Source organism: Suncus etruscus, chromosome 7, assembly GCF_024139225.1.
Source record: "Suncus etruscus isolate mSunEtr1 chromosome 7, mSunEtr1.pri.cur, whole genome shotgun sequence".
In the NCBI taxonomy this organism is placed as follows: domain Eukaryota; kingdom Metazoa; phylum Chordata; class Mammalia; order Eulipotyphla; family Soricidae; genus Suncus; species Suncus etruscus.
The window spans coordinates 114890046-114909616 of record NC_064854.1 but is presented as its reverse complement, the minus strand read 5'-3'; the positions used below and the strand labels follow the sequence as shown (position 1 = coordinate 114909616).

The following is a 19571-nucleotide window of genomic DNA, read 5'->3' as shown; positions in this document are numbered from 1 at the left end:
CAGGGGGAGATGTGGGAGATCGAGCACCCCACATATCAAAGGAACTCTGAATGAATTTTCCACCGCCTGCCTGATTCAAGCCACAAAAGTTTGATTAGCCCCAAACCAACAGAAAACTCTGCAAATAAATTTAGCTCAGCACAAAGAATCTAGCTTAACCAGATGCCTTAACCTTTCCATGGAACCTGTTTTTGTAACTGCTCTCAAGCATGTAGTTATAGATATGTTTTTGTAAAGTTTAAATTATGATCCTTATTGCTTGCACAAAAGATAGATCTAAATGGAAAATAGGCTAAACAAATAATTGTATTTGTGTAAATATCAATTAGCTATTTGTTTAAGAATTTGCTTCCCCTCCCCCCATCCTGCCAGGTTCCTCTTTATCCTTCCTGCCATCAAAATGTGTTTATGCTCCCATTGGTTAAAATTGTTGTATTTGTACAAAAAAAAAAATAAAGATGCAGAAATATAAAAAATTAAAAAAAAAAGATAGAGGGATGCCACCTCAAACATTTTAATTACATTTATTTAGCAACTCTCCCAAGTAAGATAATCTTCAGTGTCCAGAGATGAAAATTTGGATGTTGATTGTCTTTATTGAACATCCAAAAGCATGACAGCTTATAAAACAAGAGAATATAATGATTAGTGATGAGAGATCAATGAAGAAATTCATGGAGGAACCTCACAGATCATATGGTATCTATTTCCCTTTCATTTGAGGAATACAGTGCCATTATGGGGATATGAGGAGAAGATATTGATATGGATTCAACATGCTTAACAGGCTCACTCTGAATGCTTTCATTAAAAAATTCAATAGCAGGCATCCACCATGTTTGAACCAGGCCAGCTCGATAGACTCACTCTTTTCTCAAACTTGATGTAAACTGAGCTGTGATAGATCATGACTAAACCACCACAGGCAGCACAAAGCTGCCATCTCAGGAGAAGAGTGCAGACCAAACCTCAACCCTGCCAAAGCCATGTTTGCTGCCTCCATTACTCAGAAGCACCATTTCCCCTATGGCCTGCCTCATAACTGACCCGCTAAGATTCCTTATGACTCCCACCTGACCACATTTCAGGTCTGCCAGGAGTTGGACTGATATCACCAGGGTTCTTTTTGTAGCAAGTGCAGGGACCCGCCCCATATCTTCCTTTTTCTTGGAAAGTCTGGAGCCTGTAACCAAGCCAAAAAAACCCAGTCACCATGTTTAAGCCTGGCCTTCTCCCAGGAGGCCCTGCAGCTTATATGCCCCCCAAATCGTTTATATCGTAGCTATGAATTTCTGGAACACTTCATCTGTTTGATGCTATCACTATAAAGGAACAGAATTTAACAGACTGGACATATAACACGAGCTTATTAAACCTTCTGCTATTGTATTAATGACTTCATTGGTGATACAATAATTTTCTCAAATGAGCTTACTGCTGTACTTTTTCTTTTTTCTAATTTTTTTCTCTTCTATCCATTTTATTTTTTCTTTCCAATTTTTTCAATAAATTTGCTTTCACTCATCTGGAAACAAATGTCTTATAATCAACTATGTCAACGATGAGATGAATTTTCCTTAAATAAATTGTAATAATGCAATAGCATTCGATGTAGACTTATACTTGTTTAGCTTAAAAGTACTAAATTTAGACTCAAATTTGAAAAGGAAAGGCTAAAGTCACAAATCTAAATTATTATTTAATGTGAAGAAAGAATATATCTGTGTATCTGTGTAATGCAGCTATTACTGATCTGAAGATAAATTGTAACTAATTAGTCCATCTGTTCATATGTACTTATCTCTTGATGAGAAGACCATGTGGTAGTTGTAAGTTATGTTCTTTTAGGTTATTAGAGAAGGTTAAATTACATTAGCCACAAAAATATCTACTGTTAAAAACTTCCCTAATGGTACTGAAGAGATAACAGAGCAGGGAAGGCACATGACTTTCCATGCAGCTGCTCCAGGTTCTATAACTCCCAAGTCCAGGAGATGTAATCTTTGAGCAGAGAGCCAGTTTTAATCCTTGAGAACCACCAGGAATTACTCAAAAAACAAACAAACAAACAAACAAACACTTTTCTAGCAAGCTTTCAAATAGCTAAAATTCATATACTGTTTTGAAACTTGAAAATTTTAGCATACATATATCCTACATTTAATCTTTAGTCAATAGTCATTTTTACTATACTCTTAGAACAGAAACACACAGAAAATATTTGTCAGAAAAGAGGACTTCTTTACCTACCATTTTAATCAAAGTTGTACTCTCTAGAATGTTTATAAAACTATGTCTATCAATAGCATGATTCTATCACTAAAAATTACCAAGTTGGTGCCAAAGTGATAGAACAGCGGGTAGGACATTTGCTTTGCATGCAACGTACCCAGGCTCAATCCCTAGTATGCCATATGGTCTCTAAGCCTGCCATAAGTGATTTCTGAGCACAGAGCCTGAAGTAAATCCTGAGCGCCACCAGGTGTGACTCAAAAACTAAAAACAACAATAACAAAAGAAGTCAACGAAAAATATACTTTTTTACTATCGAATATGGTATTAAGTGGTAAACAACTTTTTCTTCTTAATGTTACCACTTCGTTCAGTGATTCAATCATCTCCGGCCAGGAGGAGCAAAGACACAGTGGGGTTGCATTCTTTTCTTTTCTGTCACTCTTTTTTTAGCCATGACATTTTACAGTCCTTTCTGATATTTAACACCTTAGTCCAAATATATTATTTTACAGTTACTTTTCATAATTAATATATCACTAATTTAATGATCTTGTCTCAAACTAAGGTGCCATCTGTTGCCTAGCAGAGGTTAAAGATGCAATACTGACCACTTGACACACTCTACTAGTACAGCAGGTAAGATGCTTGTTTATCATGTATTTGACCCAGGTTCAAACCGTGGTTCCCATTAAGACCTCCCAACAAAGACAGGAGTAATTCCCTAGGAAAGAGTCAGGAGTAAGCCCTGAGCACTACCAGGTGTGGCCTCAAAGCCATAAAATTTAAATGAAAAATTGAAACAATCTACTAATTTTTCCCTGATCTGAGGTTGAGCTGTTCTAGTGTTAGAGATAGAGTGGTGTTAAGTAATTCATTATTTTCCAGAAGATAAAAGGCCAGTTCCATTTACAAGTAGCCTCTGCAAATATGGAGATCTCTGCCAGTTGAGTTGAAAAATGTATTTTATTCCAGAAAAGTACTCAACATTTACCCTCATTTTATTTTCTTTTGAGAATTCATTCACAAAGGGATTCACCATCCATTCATTCATGGATCCTTATGCAACTCCCTTTTGTGATTTAGTTAGTATTTACGTTGGAAAAAGATCTACCAAAACCAATTTCTGGTATCTTGTCTTACCGAAACCAAGGTACTTACTAATGTATAATTCCTCAAATGCTACAAAAAAAAAATTGTTATGAGGTAGAATTTTGTTCCCTCTGTTGTTTTAGAAAATATCCTTCAATTTTTTCTTGCCCTACTACTATAGGCCATTCAAAAAAACCTTCTTACATCCAACATGTGTTCTGTAAATTCTGCACAAATGGAAAGCAAACAGTGAAGATTGCATGTAAAATTTCAAACTCAAGCCTATGGGAGAGCTCTCCCAAAGAGATGGTACTTTATTGTCCTCCCCTCTGAGAAAAGTCACAAAGCCACTAAATACTACCAGCTTCATAGGTTCCTGGAGCATGTGGCTGCATATGCAGCTCTGTGCAACACTTCAATATTTCATAGTACTAAGAGAACAAAAGGAACAGAACCAATGCAGTGGGAAAATTGCTTAGAAGACCACCAAATTCAATGAGCTAAAATAATGACACAAAAGGTTCAACTAGTACCAACCAGTTCAGTAAATTTCAATGAATTTAATAATCCCACTGTGAGATACAACAATTATCACAAATGGATTTTTATTTATCTGTTTTTGATCATTCTACTTGCCATTCTGTTGTCATAAGCAATGTGAAATTTTATTTTAAATTCTGCAGTGAATCTACCAATCCACGAGACTTAGTAATGATGAAGAAGAAATTTGAGTCCAAGGAAGTCAAGGCAGTTTTATTCTACTAGTTTTATCCTTCTAAAACCAGGGCTGCTGCTGACACATAGCCTCCAGCATGCCCAATCCTGTTATTAAAATATTTCTGTACTGTCTGCTCCTTCTTGTTGCTCACTGCTCTCTGCCACTTCCCCTGGGGAATCAGCAGACCTTGCCACAATGCTGAAATCAATAGGTTGACAACTGACATAGCAGAGAGCTTCTAGCAACTAAATCTGACATTGGTCAGTGCCATGTGTCATATTACTTGTGACCAAATAAATAACCCCTCTGCAACAGGGAGACAATATAGAGGTTAGGGTACATGCCTTGCATTCAACCAGAATAGTTCACTTTATCAAGAATTTCAAGGAAGGGCTACTAAATACTGTTTAGGAACCCTTCACTCTGCACCCAAAACATTCTTCCGCCTAAGAGATTTCCACCTAGATCCTTACTCCAACTGGTAGCTCATATGTATCAAAACAAGATTCCTGAATCATGTTTAAAGTCTAGCACATAAATCCTAAGGAAAAAATCTAGGTTACATAAGTATCCTAAGAAAATAATTTAGATTAAAAAAGTTCCTCATATACTTAGCACTGTAGAGTTCTTAGAATATAGCCAATTAAGATTTGTGCCCAAGAGCTATTAGCAAATTTAGTTATTTTTCAGTCAATTAGTTTGAGAAAAAAATTGGAATTAAGTAAATAAATTTGATCATTATTTTGCAATAAATATAAATTAATTATGCTAATTTTTGAAAGTTGAACATATATATAAATTATGTACCTGTAATAAAAACAAATGAACAAAAGCCTGCATTAGCAAAAGAATGCCACTCACTTATTGTGTTGTAGAAAATCCATGTATATTCATTCAATAGAATTTAACAGTTTTGATATGTGTATGAAAATATAGGATAAACACTAACTGCCTACTAATGTTCTAACAAATCTATTTTTATTCCAAATGAAAATTTGAATATATTTTGCATTATTTGAGTTAATTACATGCCATCTCGATGAATAATGATGTATTATTCCATTCATTACTTCTAATTACATTTTGTTATAAGTACAAGGCTGGTAGCACCAAGACCACCCTTTTCCTGTTCTTCTCAATTTGATGACTTATATGGAAAGCAAGTTACAAATATACCCAGGAAATAATGAACAGAGTTCAGTAACTGTTAACTATGACAGTTTAAAATTACCTGAGGAATGTTTCACATAGAAATAAATAGAAATGGAGAATGCTTTTTCCCTATTGAGGGATATTCATGTTATCACTTAATGTGACAAATAGTCCGGTGTTAGTTTACTACATATAATTATCAGACTATAATTTTTAAAGTTGGAGAGCATAATACTAAGATAGCTCATACCCAGCAGCTGTATATATATATACAACATCCATATCCTGTAGCGATCACAAAGATATTTTTATTCTAGTTATAAAAATGATTCTAGAGCTTTGGGGCAATTTTGAGAGATTTTGGAACTTCTAAAAATACTAATTTATAAGCTACACTTTCCTCTTCTAATGCATAGCATCGGACCAGGACTCTTCAGCACATTCACATAGGGGCCTGGAACTACAAAAGAAAAAAAAAAATCTTGTTTTCAATCAGAGGCCAAAGTCAGAGAAGAAGAATTGCATATAAATAAAGAGATCAAGTGAACCACAAGGCCACCAAATATATAACCTCATCAGCTAGTAGAGAATAGTAGCAAAGAAAAGACCAAAGACTCGAAGAGGCAGCCTGGCTGGAACTGAGTTGCAGATCAGTATAACTAGGTACAGTTCATGGTGAGACACCTTTATATAAAGGTATCAATGCAAGTGAAAAAAAAATTCTCTATCCAATTCCCAATGTGCCTTGCTCATTGCATCTAGAACTTTCTCAGTTTAAGATACCAACATCCTATCATTCTATGACAAAAATAAAGATGGTTCTTAATTCCAGGATCAAAAAGTAAAATTGACAGAGAAGGTATAAGGTGTGAAGGACTTCTATGCTCTGGTTTCAGTGACAGTGATTGCCTGCTAAGCCTGTACACCCAGCTCCAGAATCCTCATCACCTTGACCTCACAGCCAATCAAAAGCTGACATTTGAGATAAAATGTGTTTGTTCTCTAGGTAGTGACTCTTCAAATGAGAAATCAAGGTGGGCAACAGTTTTGTCTTGCAAAAAGGGTTGAGAGAATTCTTTGATATGCTCTACACACAAAAATGAAGATGCAGGTCAATTTGGAGAATGAGAAAAAAGCATCCAAAATTTAGTTTGTTCTTACTGAGCAACACCACTAAAAGGTACTCAAAAGCAGGTACCTTGAGAACTCAAAGGTACTTTGAGTACTCAAAGGAAGGCACTCAAAAGTAAGAAAGACTTACTACAGGAGAAAAATTAAAACATCAAATTGAACATTAACAATCATATGCAGAACGTTTGAACAATTAGTTTAGAGCCAAATAATTGTTTTTATAAAAACATGACCACATGAAAAGCCACTTTCCATTACATCCCACAAGCAAAATAAAAGGAACAACATATTTGAACATCTTCTCCAAGATTATTTTAAGCTCCCTAACATATAATAGGCAGGCACACATGGAGTGAGGAGAAAGAGACATATGCTTTGGGAAAATTTAAGAGCAAAAAGCTATCTTTAGTAATAAAGTTATTAAAATGTGCTTGCACTGATTTTATTTGTACAGGAAGGTTTAAAAAGAAACTCAAAAAAATGAAAGATCATCAGATCACTAATAACTCCAGCTTCCTGAACAGTTAAAGGAACGTACAAGATTAAAACTGACTCAGGAAATGACAAATATTTTAGTTTTTAAGGAATGACTAAAAGGGCACTTTTATCTACAGCATTTTTTTTTTTTCGTAAAATGCACTGTTGAGTAATGAAGCTATTTTTACTATTATTTCTTTTAAGAGTGCGAGATGGCAATAAACATAAAAAACTTAGCATCACTCACTTGGAAATAAGATTTTTGTATTAAAGACATTTGTCAGTTTCCTGTGTGTCTATTGAAGTTGAAACTTAGGGCACAATTTTTGTTTTACAAAACTTTTGTCTCTAATATGTCAGCATAAATGTCCTTTAAGATATCTGGACTAATTCTTCACAAATATACTTTGTAAACTTGTCGTCAATGCATCATCCTAACATTGTTTGTCCTGATAACATTCTGTGTGCAATGTTCCTGTTTGGCGAAATCTGGTTTAATAACTGATTCGATATACTGTTGACAAATGATTCATATAATAAAGTATGGCCAGCAAGCAAATTTACTCTTTGTCATTACACACCACATCCAACCCATCCACAAATGTTGTCATGTTTGCCTTATGTTAGCACTCCTTATGCTATTCTGAATAGCAATTCAACGATCAATACACTGTCTGCTGAGAACAACAGGACATAACAAATGAATAATTTTATTTACAATAAAAGCCCCAGTCCTCCAAATGGATTCCACAAATGTACAACTTCATTTTTCATGCTCAATTCAAAGATGAGAAGTAGAAAGTTTATAATACAAGGGGAGGAGATTGGTATTAGCCATATTTGCTCAAAGTTATTTAGGCTATATAAAGTAACTGGGCTATAAGGAGTTACAGCGAATAAAATGTTCACTGTAGAATTCTGAAGGTGCGATCTTTGAAATGCTTCTGTTCTCTTACTAAGTTCCTCTGAAAAGCATTTTATAGGAACAAAAAATTAATGGAGTAAGGACATTATGACATCTTCTTTTAAGTCCTGTACTACAGAGTTTAAAACTCATTCAATTGGCTTTAAACACTGGAACAAACAGAAGTGTTTGCTTTAGGTCAGGACAAGAAGACACTGAAAGGACTCTTTTGAGAGTGAACCAAATAGGTTTGCTTTAAAAATGTATTCAGCAGCTGATCTGACAGTTCCTTTCCTCCTCTGAAAGGTATGAAAAAGTCAGTGAGCAAAGTCATAAGAAAAAAGGGTTAGAGGTAGCGGAGCAAAATGTTAGAAAGAGAGAAGTTCAAAGATGACATTTACAAGTGGCACATTCCTCAAAGACACTGGGATATTCTTTTTCAAAAGAAATCATTGAGAAATAAAAATACAAACTTCCAGTTCACTTTAAAATGCCAATATGCTCCTTTGAAAAATGTAAAGTAATTCACTGATACATTAATTTGTCATAAAAATAAGACAAATCATATTTTACTTCCAATGAATTTACTTTTATTCTTAATTAAGATACTCCTGCTACAGAAGAAATGATGTCAGGATCTAAGATTTAGAATTAACTGTAACCTAAATGTTGATGTTAGAATATGGAGTGCCTTTGCTTAGAGATAACAATTCTGTGGCTGCTGTACACTACTTGCTTAAGAAAGTTAAATGCTATAAATCGGGCTTTGCCATGAGCCTAAGTGCAGCCATGACAGGCTGCAGTTTTAAGGCAGAAAGACTAGGCCTAGAAGAAAAGTCAGTTCCTGGAAACAAACCATAGGGGTAAATGCCAGGAAATACATCCACATAAGGCTAAACAGCAGCTGACAGACAGATGACAACCACACTCTGGGTCTACAGCTGACAGACAACCGGTCTGCAGCAACAAACAAATAGCCAAATGACACTGCTCCTTGGACTGGGGACATGCAGGCCACCTAGCCATCTGTCTGATGCTACATTTGAACTACAACAATCCTAGCCCAACCTTGTACTAAGGACCTATAATTTTGAAGATCAATTACCCAGAATCCCCTAGAGCGAGCCCTAGATATTCTTTAAATTTGGCATGTGAGCCATTCTTTTTTTTTTTTTTTTTTTTGGTTTTTGGGCCACACCCTGTGACGCTCAGGGGTTACTCCTGGCTATGCGCTCAGAAGTTGCTCCTGGCTCCTTGGGGGACCATATGGGACGCCGGGGGATCGAACCGCCGTCCGTCCTAGGCTAGCGCAGGCAAGGCAGGCACCTTACCTCCAGCGCCACCGCCCGGCCCCATGTGAGCCATTCTTGGGGGTCCTCATTTCTTAGGAGATGTTGGACCCCAGTGTGCTGGAATAAACTCCCTTTTCCCCTGGAGTTTGTTGACAGCCTACATTCCATTCAGTACCTTGGCATTATTCATGCTACTCCTCTATAAAACTACTATCCCAACAAACCAATTAATTTCAGTTCCAGTTTCAATTAATTTTGATAATAATACCCAACTCAATGATTTTAAGAGATCTTAGGGACCAGAATGATAGTTTCATGAGTAGGCACTTTCCTTTGGCAATTCTGACCTTTGTTTGATTCCTAGGATTACTGCCTGTCTGGTGGTCTTTTGGGTAGTGGATCCTGAGTTCCAGAAAACATTATAAAAAGAATTATAACAGGAAAATTATGAAAACCAAGTTGGCAGAAAGCAGCATTGATAAAATACTAAAGAATCTGGAATGAAATGATGACATGACTTGTTCTCTTTTTTGATGCATGGGAAAACTGAAAAGGCAATGTTTCAGTGGTTTCTTATTGTTCTCACTTTAAATTCACTCAACACAATAGACTTTGAGATGCTAAGAAGATATAAATGATGTGCAGGTACAGGTCCTGTTCCTACACTCTCTCAGGAAGTGACTAAGTTCAAAGATTATCAGAAAGGCTTATAGTTTTGACAGGAGGCAGACTGGGATAAGTGTCTGGCATGATGCCTGGAATAGAGTAGTTGCTCAGTAATGAACTGTTAAATGAATCAACAAGTGCATAAGGAACCAAGTGCCACAAAAAAGGACAGAACCATTTATTCTAATAATGTTAGACAGGTATGAAAGCACTTTGCTGAAATGGAAAAAGAAAGATGCAAAGAATCTCAAGGTGAACACAACTGTGGAGAGAGCTAGGTAAAGGATGATAGATAAATAAGTAGATAAAAGGATAAAGAGCTAGATAAAATGCTTAAGAGTTGCAAAGTTGGGTCTGAGTGATAGCACAAAGATAGGCCATTTGCCTTGCATGTGGCTGATCCAGGAGGGACCCAGTTTGATCCCAGGCATTCTGCATGGTCCTTGAGCCTGCAACGAGCAATTTCTGAGAGAAAGCCAGGAGTAACCCCTGAGCACCATTAGGTGTGGCTCCCCAAAACTATTAATAAATAGTTTTTTTTAAAGAGTTGCAGAGAGAGAGTATGAGTACCAAAAATATCTTTTTATTTTTGGCTACTTGTTTTGAGCTGTATCTGTCATTGCTCAAGTCTGACTTTTGGCTCTGAACTCAAAGATCACTCCTGGCAAAGATTAGGCAACCATATAGGGTGTCAGGGATCAAGGAAAGGCCAAAATTTTCTTAAGAAAGTGCCTACCCATTGTACTATCACTCTGACCCCCAATATCTCTTAAAATCATTGGGTTGGGTTTTATCAAAATGAATTGAAACTAGAACTGAAATTAATTAAAGTGGCTTGTTGGGATAGTAGTTCTTCTATATAGGAATGGCAGGAATAATGCCATGGTACTGAATAGAATGTAGGCTGTCAACAAACCCTGGGGTGGGGAGGGTTTGGAGCATGGTTAGCTATGGAGAACTAATAATCTATACCTGCATAAGAGTGAAAAACCTAGAAAGGCTTCCAGTCTCATAACCTTGGGTAAAAAGAGATAGAAGTCTTTGTATTGAAATAAAATAAGATGTGACCTAACAGTTTGGAGAAGTCTAGGCAACATAAAGTAGGTAAATAAAGTGATATGATCCACATAGGACTAGGCTAGACAAAAAAAAAGTTATCAGGAATGATTAGAGTACACTTTAGACATTTTAACATTTATTTTCTGAAATGATAGTGGGTTGCATTAGCTACAGCTTCAATTCCTAAATTATTAGGTCTGCCAACCAGACATTTGGCAAAGGTCAACTTCTGTCCCCGCTCCTCCCCTCCAGTGTATTCTGGACTGAGGATGTTTCCACTACTAAGGACCAGAAAGGAAGGAGTTGAGATCATGATCAGAGAGTTTATGCCCTTCTGACAATGCTTAGCACCAAAAGAGGAACTGGGATATCTGAAGGGTAACAAGACTTAATGAAGGAATAGGTGAGGAGCTAGGGAGGAGATAAGCATGAACAATAGGACTTAGGAGAGCCCCTGGAGCAACAGTGTTGATTGGTAGTATCTCCTTTAACTAGAGCTCTCACTGTGGGGGAAGGAATGGCCCAAGGTCAAGCCCTATTAGGAGTCACTATTCATGGTAAGGATGGTGCCCCTCTTGGTGCTGTCCTTCCCCATCTCTTCCACTAGATGTCTCATAAGTTTTCAGTCTCAAGGAGAATACCTGGAACAGTTCCTCTAAGTCTAAAGGGTCCCCAGGAGCAAATAGCTTTACAGGGGTTCCATCTGCCAGAAGGTTCAGGAACAGCATTCACAGACAGCATTCCAACACTAGGGAAAAACATTATGTTTCTACAAGACTATGGGCAAAATGATACTTGTGAAGTTTCTTCTTACAGTTGTCATTTAGCAGAATTTACAAAAGGTAAAGAAAAAATAGCTACAAACTCATTACATAAATAGGATTGTGGGTATATTAGCAAATTGTCCTGAGAGCCTTAAATGCTCTAGATATGAAACACCACTAAGAAGTGTGCATTGAAGACTAAAATGTTCTCACTGTTCCAAAGAAAGGGTTGGATTCTTTATTCTTTCAAAACAAAAATATTTGTCCATTTGAATTAAGTATTCTCCATGTCTATGGAATTAATCAAAGATGTAGTAACTGAACAACTCATTTTCAAAAGGGTTATTTGAATATTATTTGAAGCAACAAGTCATCACTTACTTTTTCAAAGAAGCAAACATCAACTTGACTTGAGTTCAAATGTGTGCATAACCCTATCTTACAAATCACAGTTTGATACTTGGTGATAAGAACATAAAATATTATTATTCTACTACCAAGAAAAAAACAATATGAAAGTTCATTCTATGATTAACTATTAACAAAGCAGGGAAAACTTCTTGCATGCATCGCTTCGAGACCAGGTCAGTGTGGCCGAGCAGATGGCTATGTTCTAGAGGGCAAGGAGCTGGAATTCTATCTGCGGAAAATCAAGGCCCGAAAAGGCAAATAAATCCTCATATGCTCGTGTAATAAAGGTCTATTGTTCTAAAAAAAAAAAAAAAAAAAAAAAAAAAAAAATATTATTATTCTACTACCAAGAAAAAAACAATATGAAAGTTCATTCTATGATTAACTATTAACAAAGCAGTTCATCTTATGGGTTCATAGTGACAATACAGTAGACAGGACACTTGCCTTGACTGTGGCTGACCCTTGCATCACACAATGTCTACTAGTCCACCAAGCATGATCCTTAAGTGCTGAGCAAGAAGCAACCCCTGAGCACCACCAGATGTGGCCCAAAGAAACAAAACAAAACAGTATATCTCTACAATCTCACGTTTTCAGTTCAAAGTTTTAAGATTGGTACATCTCTAAATTCACACTTTCAATTCAAGTTCCCTGTGTTCTTTGAAGGAAAACAGTTCAAGTTGACACTTAAAATTAATGACATTTAGACTATATTCTTTTATCATACAAGCATGGTCATTTTGCTTTAAAAAAAACTCCATAAGACAAAAATCAAATGAAAATATAAAATCCAACTATTTTATTAAGATCCTGAAGATCTTTTAGAGTGAAATAGAACATTGATATGCAACTTTAAAATTCTTCTGATTTATAAGACCTCTTGAAAAATTCCAATTTTTCTGCTATTTCAGTAGATAGAATTACCTAACACTGGGTATTTAAAATTTACTCTTACAAATGTTAAAAAACTTTTAAATAATGATTATAAATTTCAGAGTATAAGATTAATTATAGATTACAAAATAAAATTCATATTTAGTTAACATTTGTCTGCAAGATAATTTAATTGCTATGAATTGACTAGAAAATCGGAAATATCTTTTGGTGCACATTTTTCTTTTCATACTTTTTCCTAATTTTAATAGTTATAAGATCATAAAAGATGCTTACTCAAAAATTTCTCAAGCATTTCAGAAATCACTGTATAAAGTGCAAATCGGAAAAATCAATAAACTTTTATAAATTACTCTGCACATTTTTAAATTACTACATGCAAAATTTTAGAGAAAGTAAAATCGTTCTTAAAGTGGAAAATGCATATTACCTTAAAATGTTAATTTACTTTAAAATGTAAATTTATATTGCTTGTTGACCTTTCACAGTAAATTAAGTTTCACAATAAAATAATTTACATGAGAAAAAGACTATTTTGAAGAATCACCACAAAATCTATACACACACAGTCCCAAGTAATACTTTCAATAGCATAAAAATTACTCTCCAGAGAATTTCTTGAATTCAGGCTACTCCTACTTCAAATAATAAAGCCCCTTCACTGAATTCAACAGGAGGAAAGACTACAACTTAATGGTCAGAGAAATAAAACAATAACACTACTAGACAATGATTTAGAAATTGGTATGTTATCTAAGAGAAAAAATGCTGCTTCAGATGATAGAATTATTCTAAAACATGGTAAGCATATTTATGTGTATGAATTTAATTAATGCATAGCTTAAATGATCTTTGAGGGGAGGGAAAAACACATCAGTCTCAAATGTACTGTAATTCATTTACTGCCATATTTCAATCACAAAAAATACCATCCAATCATTGTGTTATTATTAAAATTCATAATGGATCACTGAAAACCAAGTTTATATTTATGGGCCCATTCGAGAAGCACCTATTCATTTACACGGTGATGATAATAGAAAGGACAAGCAAAAAACTTCTGAAGCCAGGGTTTGCTAAACAACTCTTTTTTCAGTTTTGTAACACTGTTCAAGCAAGCATGTTACTGATGCCACCAACTGAATGCAGAATAAAGATGAGGAATATCTTACCTGGTTTCTCCAAAAGCAGATTCTTGGCTTACCTTTCTGGACAAGCATTGAACACCAAACTGTATTCATCTGTCAGGTTCAGAGGCTATTCATTTTTCCTCTTTCAAAAAAGGATACGACCTGGTACGACAGGTTTCCTGTTCACGAGGGCAAAGGACAGTTCAGTTTTAAGAAACACCACTGAGGGCTTGATGAGATGTTGGCCAAATCTGAAGGACATTTTCTCGCAGTTGAAGTCTGAAAGATAAGGCAATTGAGAGTAAAATAAGTTATAAATTCAAGTAGTTTATTACATAATTCAAGTAAACTCAGGTCACCCCTACACTGTTTACTGCAGCCTTATTCATAATAGGTAAACTATGGAATTAATTAAATTTCCCATTTACAGCTGATTATGTTAAAATAGGTGTGGTACATTTATACTATGCAATATTATTTTCCATTAAATTAGGTAAAATTTTGTTATTCACAGCCAAATGAAAGATACTCAAGGGAATTATACAAAAGGGCACCAAGTCAGAAAGAAAGTGGAGTATTGATTTTTATTACAAGAATAATTTCCTTTCACCCATTTGTGCAATAAGACATGAAACTAATGAAATGATAACTAAAAGGACAAACCAGTGGACATTAACAACAGAAATAAGGATACCTGAGAAGAGGTTGCAGGGAAAGAAAAATAAGTCAAAGAATTAAAATAAGACACACACACACACAAGCACAAAATGAATTCTGATCATAGACAGACTACTTAAAAGTTGTATTATTATGACTTTCGCCACCACCTCCGCCATGAACAGCGTCGGGGAGGCCTGCACCGACATGAAGTGCGAGTACGACCAGTGCTTCAACCGCTGGTTCGCAGACAAGTTCCTCAAGGGCGATGGCTCTGGGGACCCCTGCACCGCCCTCTTCCAGCGCTACCAGCAGTGCGTGCAGAAAGCCATCAAGGAAAAGGAGATTCCCATCGAAGGACTGGAGTTTATGGGCAATGGCAAAGAAAAACCGGAAGGCTCCTCTTGATCTCCACAGGCACCTTAAAATCGGACTCCTCTGCGAAACACTGGATTTCCTCACCCAAGATTTCGAAGCCAAGGTGGTGATGAGGCGCTTAGGAGGAATTGCTTGTTCTCCTCCTTGATCTTTTCCTTGTACTCGTCGAAGAAGATGACTTGCCGTCATTGGTTTGGGACAATTCTCTCACTGCTTAGGCACCTTGGAAACTCAGTAAGAGCAAGTGGAATGAATGCTTTGTGATTATGGCTGCAGTAACTGGGCCTGGGACCATCTTTGAATGTACCCCTACTCATAACACTACTGGTTAGCTGCCATGGACCCTACGGGTAATCAGCTGGAGCCTTGACCCCGGAAGTGATAGCTTGGGACCTACCTATTCTCAGGAAGCTTAATGGTCTGAAAGCAGATGGAGCCTTGACCCCGGAAGTGATAGCTTGGGGCCTACCTATTCTCAGGGAGCGAAATGGTCTGAAAGCAGATGGCCACAGCAGTTGCTATAGATACTCGGGTACTCTTTAACGGTTAATACGGCTGACGGGACTGTTAGCCCAGAGGAAGGCAGCTTTTATTTAACCCAGTTCCTTCCTTTCTTAATAACGCGGTATCAAGAGCTCAGATCAACATGGCGAAAGTTACAGTCAACACCCATTTTCTAGCTCAGGGTCCTTCAGTATTTGGCTCCTTGAAGCAGCTATGGAGGAAGCCAACGAACTATTTCTTGGGCTTTACAGATTGTAAACAGCTGCTGTTGGCCAGTTTTCAGCTCCAGGCAATGGTTTAAGTCAAAACCGGTGCCATCAATTGCAGAATGCTGCACCTGGGTTAATGGGGAGAGGAAGAATCGTACTCAGTTCACCTCCTGTATCCAGCCAGCCCTGCCCTGCCCTTACAATCATGAAGATGGAATAAACATTTATTTTCTAGCAAAAAAAAAAAAAAAAGTTGTATTATTATATAATATATCCTCCCATTTAATAAGGTATTCTGGATGTGTTCTCCTAAAATATTCCACTATCATTATTAGCCTTACCTGATAAGAATTGGGGTTTTTATACAAAAACTCCAGTGCCCAACAAAACAATATTATTAAATCCCTTCACACTACCTTAAGCAAACATCTACTAAGTCCTTTCTTATTTTTATTATTTCAGCTCTCTGACTTTGTTAAAATGCTAATTTCCATTGCTAAGAATTAACTTTTAATTTTTCAAATGTACTTCCCAAAGAGTTTTGTATTTATATAAAAGCAATTTGGAAAAAAATTATAAGTACTGTCTAACCTTACCTATAATTAAAAAAATTATATGAACAATTCGGAGCACTATTGTACAAAGACTGAAGCACATGCTTCGCTGGAAAAAGCTCCAGCTTTGGGGCCGGAGCCATGGTACAGTCGTTAAGGCGTTAACCTTGCACGCGCTAACATCGTTGCGCAGTCTTAGGGCATTTGCCTTGCACGCGTTAACCTAGAACGGACCTAGGTTCGATCCCGGCGTCCCATATGGTCCCACAAGCCAGGAGAGATTTCTGAACTTCTAGCCAGGAGTAACCCCTGAGAGTCACTGGGTGTGGCCCCAAATCCAAAAAATTAAGAAGAGGAAGAAGAAAAAAGAAAAGGCTCCATCTTTAATCCCTAACACTGCATTATCTTCCCAGCATTATCAGAGTGAATGAACCTAGGACACAAAGTAAGGGATACACCAAAAATCCAGAGAGGAAAAAAAAAAGTCAGATATTCTTTCTAGAGAATTTTCAAAATGATTTTTGGAGAGTACGTCTGGTAGCCTCAACATTTACTCATGGCTCTCTGCTCAGGAATCATACTTGGCAGTGTGAAGGCAATTACATGCAGTGACTGGAATCGAATCAGCTGCATGCAACATGCAACCACCTCAATACCCATACTATTGCAAGAAATTTCCAAAATTAAAAAGAATATTTAAAAAAAAAGTGAAAATGAGAAAACTAGAATTTAAAATGGAAACACTGGTGAACCCCCCCCCCCCCAAATGGAAGTTCCGGGGCCGGGCGGTGGCGCTAAAGGTAAGGTGCCTGCCTTGCCTGCGCTAGCCTTGGACGGACCGCGGTTCGATCCCCCCGTGTCCCATATGGTCCCCCAAGCCAGGAGCAACTTCTGAGCACATAGCCAGGAGTAACCCCTGAGCATTACCGGGTGTGGCCCAAAAATCAAAAAAAAAAAAAAAAAGGAAGTTCATTTGTAAAATTTCTATAACCTCTTTTGTATTTTAGGAAAGCTACAGGAGAAAGTTTATATTTTTTGCACAATATTATATTTATTTTTATATTTACATATAATTATTTTATTTAAGCACCTTGATTATAAAATTGTTCAGAATGGAGTTTCAGTCTTATACAATGTACATCTTTCATTTGTGCACATTTGCCTCCACCAATGTCCCCAGTTTACCTCCCACCCTCCTCTCCTGCCTGCCCCTCTCTCCCCCTCTCTCCCATTTTCTCTTTCGACATTGTGGTTTGCACTATTACTAGTAAAAGGGCATCATGCATATCACTTTATCCCCTTTCAGCACCAGAGTGATTAGTTCCAATTATCATTGTCATAGTGGACCAATCATTCACTACTCTTACTGCAGTCACCATTCTTTGTGGCAACTTCCTACCCTGAACTGGTAGTCTTGATTCCCCTCTCTATTGTCTCAGGGTATTATTATTTTATTATTGTTATTATTTATTATTATTTCTGGGTATTATTTTATTTTTTATATTCCACTAATAAGATTATTCTATGTCTATCCCTCTCCCTCTGATTCATTCCACTTAGCATAATAATCTCCATATAATCTATGGATAAGCAAACTTCATGTCTTCATTTCTCCTAACAACTGCATATTATTCCTTTGTGTAAATATACTAAAGTTTCTTCCTCTTTTTTTTTGGGGGGGGGGGGCTTTTGGCTTTTGGGTCACACCCGGCAGCACTCAGGGGTTACTCCTGGCTATACACTCAGAAATTGCCCCTGGCAGGCTCGGGGATCATATGGGATGCCGGGATTTGAATCACCATCCTTCTGTATGCAAGGCAAATGCCCTGCCTCCTTGCTATCTCTCCGGCCCTGATATAACTAAAGTTTCTTTACTTATGTCTATTGTCAGACACATGGGTTGTTTCCAGATATGGGCTTTTGTAAAAAGCACTGTGATGATCATAGGAATACAGAGAGCATTTTTTATTTGTGTTTTTGTGTTCCTAGAGTATATCGCTAGGAGTGGTATTGATGGATTATATGAAAGCTCAATTTCTAATTTTTTGAAGAATATCCATATTGTATTCCAAAACAGCTGGTCCAGTCTGCATTCCCATGAGCACTGAAGGAGAATCCCATTCTCCCTGCTTCCATGCCAAAATACATTGTTCTTGTTCTTTGTGACGTAGGCCAGTACCCATGTATAAGATGGTATTTCATTGTTGTTTTGATTTTCTTCTCCCTGATGATTAGTGATGTAGAACAATTTTTATGTGTTTTTTTTGTTTGTTTGTTTGTTTGTTTGTTTTGGGTTTTTTTTTTTTTGGTCATCTGTATTTCATAAGAAAATGCCTATTCATTTCTTCTCCCTGTTTTGGAGGGCTAGTTTACTTTTTTTTCTTGTTAAGTTCAATCAGTGCCTTGTATATCCTAGATATTAATCCCTTATCTGATTGGTAGTGGGTGAATAATTTATTCAATTACATGGGTAGTCTTTGTATCCTAATCACTGGCTCCTTTGAGGTACAGAAGCTTCTAAATGCAATGTAGTTCTCTTTATCTTTGTTTCCAGTTGCTTAGCCAGTAGTGTTTCATCTTTGATGTCATGGAGCATTCTTCCTATGCTTCTTTCTATGTACCTTGTGATTTCAGATCATATATCAAGGTATTTAACCCATTTTGATTGATTGTACATGGTGATAAGTAGAGGTCTGAGTTCATTTTTTTGTATGTAGTTGACAAATTTTTCCAACAACATTTTTGAAAAGGCTTTCCTTGATCCACCTTATATTTCTTTATATTTATATTATAATTTATATAAATTGATCACAAACCTGTAGGTCCATCTCTGAATATACAAGTCTAGTCCATTGATTTGAGGTCTCTTTATTCAGTATCTTCCTGTTTTCATAATTACTGCTTTATTTTTCTAGATACAATATCATGTCATCTGCAAATAGCAAGAGCCTCACTTCTTCCTTTCCTATGTAAATTCCCTTGATAACTTCTTCTTTCCTAATTACTATGGCAACTACTTTCAGTACTATATTAAATAGAAGGGGTAAAAAGAGGCAATCTTGTCTTGTGGCACAATGATTTATGATGAAGCCAATACATCCAACCATAAGGAATCAAATGCCATAAGTCTAATAATGACTACACACAAGATAGTTTCTATCTGACTGACTGAAATACCCCATTTAGGAAACCAACCATTTTATTCTTCATTTGTTCTGATAATGTAAATCAGTGGGATTGGTTTATACTAAAAACTAAAGCAATGCACAACTGTAAAAGAAATTTAAAAAAAGGCAAGAAACTAAAGCAGTAATGGACTGCAAAACTAAAGTAATGCAAAACTG

At 36.5% G+C, this 19571-nt stretch overlaps 2 protein-coding genes across 2 annotated transcripts in view; one reads left to right on the top strand and one right to left on the bottom strand.

Moving 5' to 3' along the window:
* FHIT (fragile histidine triad diadenosine triphosphatase) overlaps positions 1 to 14199 on the bottom strand; it is a 914518-nt gene extending 900319 nt beyond the window's left edge. Inside the window, exon 1 of the mRNA XM_049777424.1 lies at positions 14085 to 14199. Coding sequence (XP_049633381.1) covers positions 14085 to 14187 — 103 coding nt within the window. The 5' untranslated portion in view covers positions 14188 to 14199. The remainder of the gene's footprint in view (positions 1 to 14084) is intronic.
* Positions 14200 to 14759: 560 nt separating this feature from the next.
* LOC126014159 (TP53-regulated inhibitor of apoptosis 1-like) lies at positions 14760 to 15207 on the top strand. The gene has a single exon (XM_049777485.1). The coding sequence runs from the start codon at positions 14760 to 14762 to the stop codon at positions 14988 to 14990; it is 231 nt and encodes a 76-aa protein (XP_049633442.1). The 3' UTR covers positions 14991 to 15207.
* Positions 15208 to 19571: the final 4364 nt, after the last annotated feature.

Coding starts and splice junctions, on each gene's coding strand:
- LOC126014159 (XM_049777485.1), top strand. CDS start 14,760: ATGAACAGCGTCGGGGAGGCCTGCACCGACATGAAGTGCGAGTACGAC.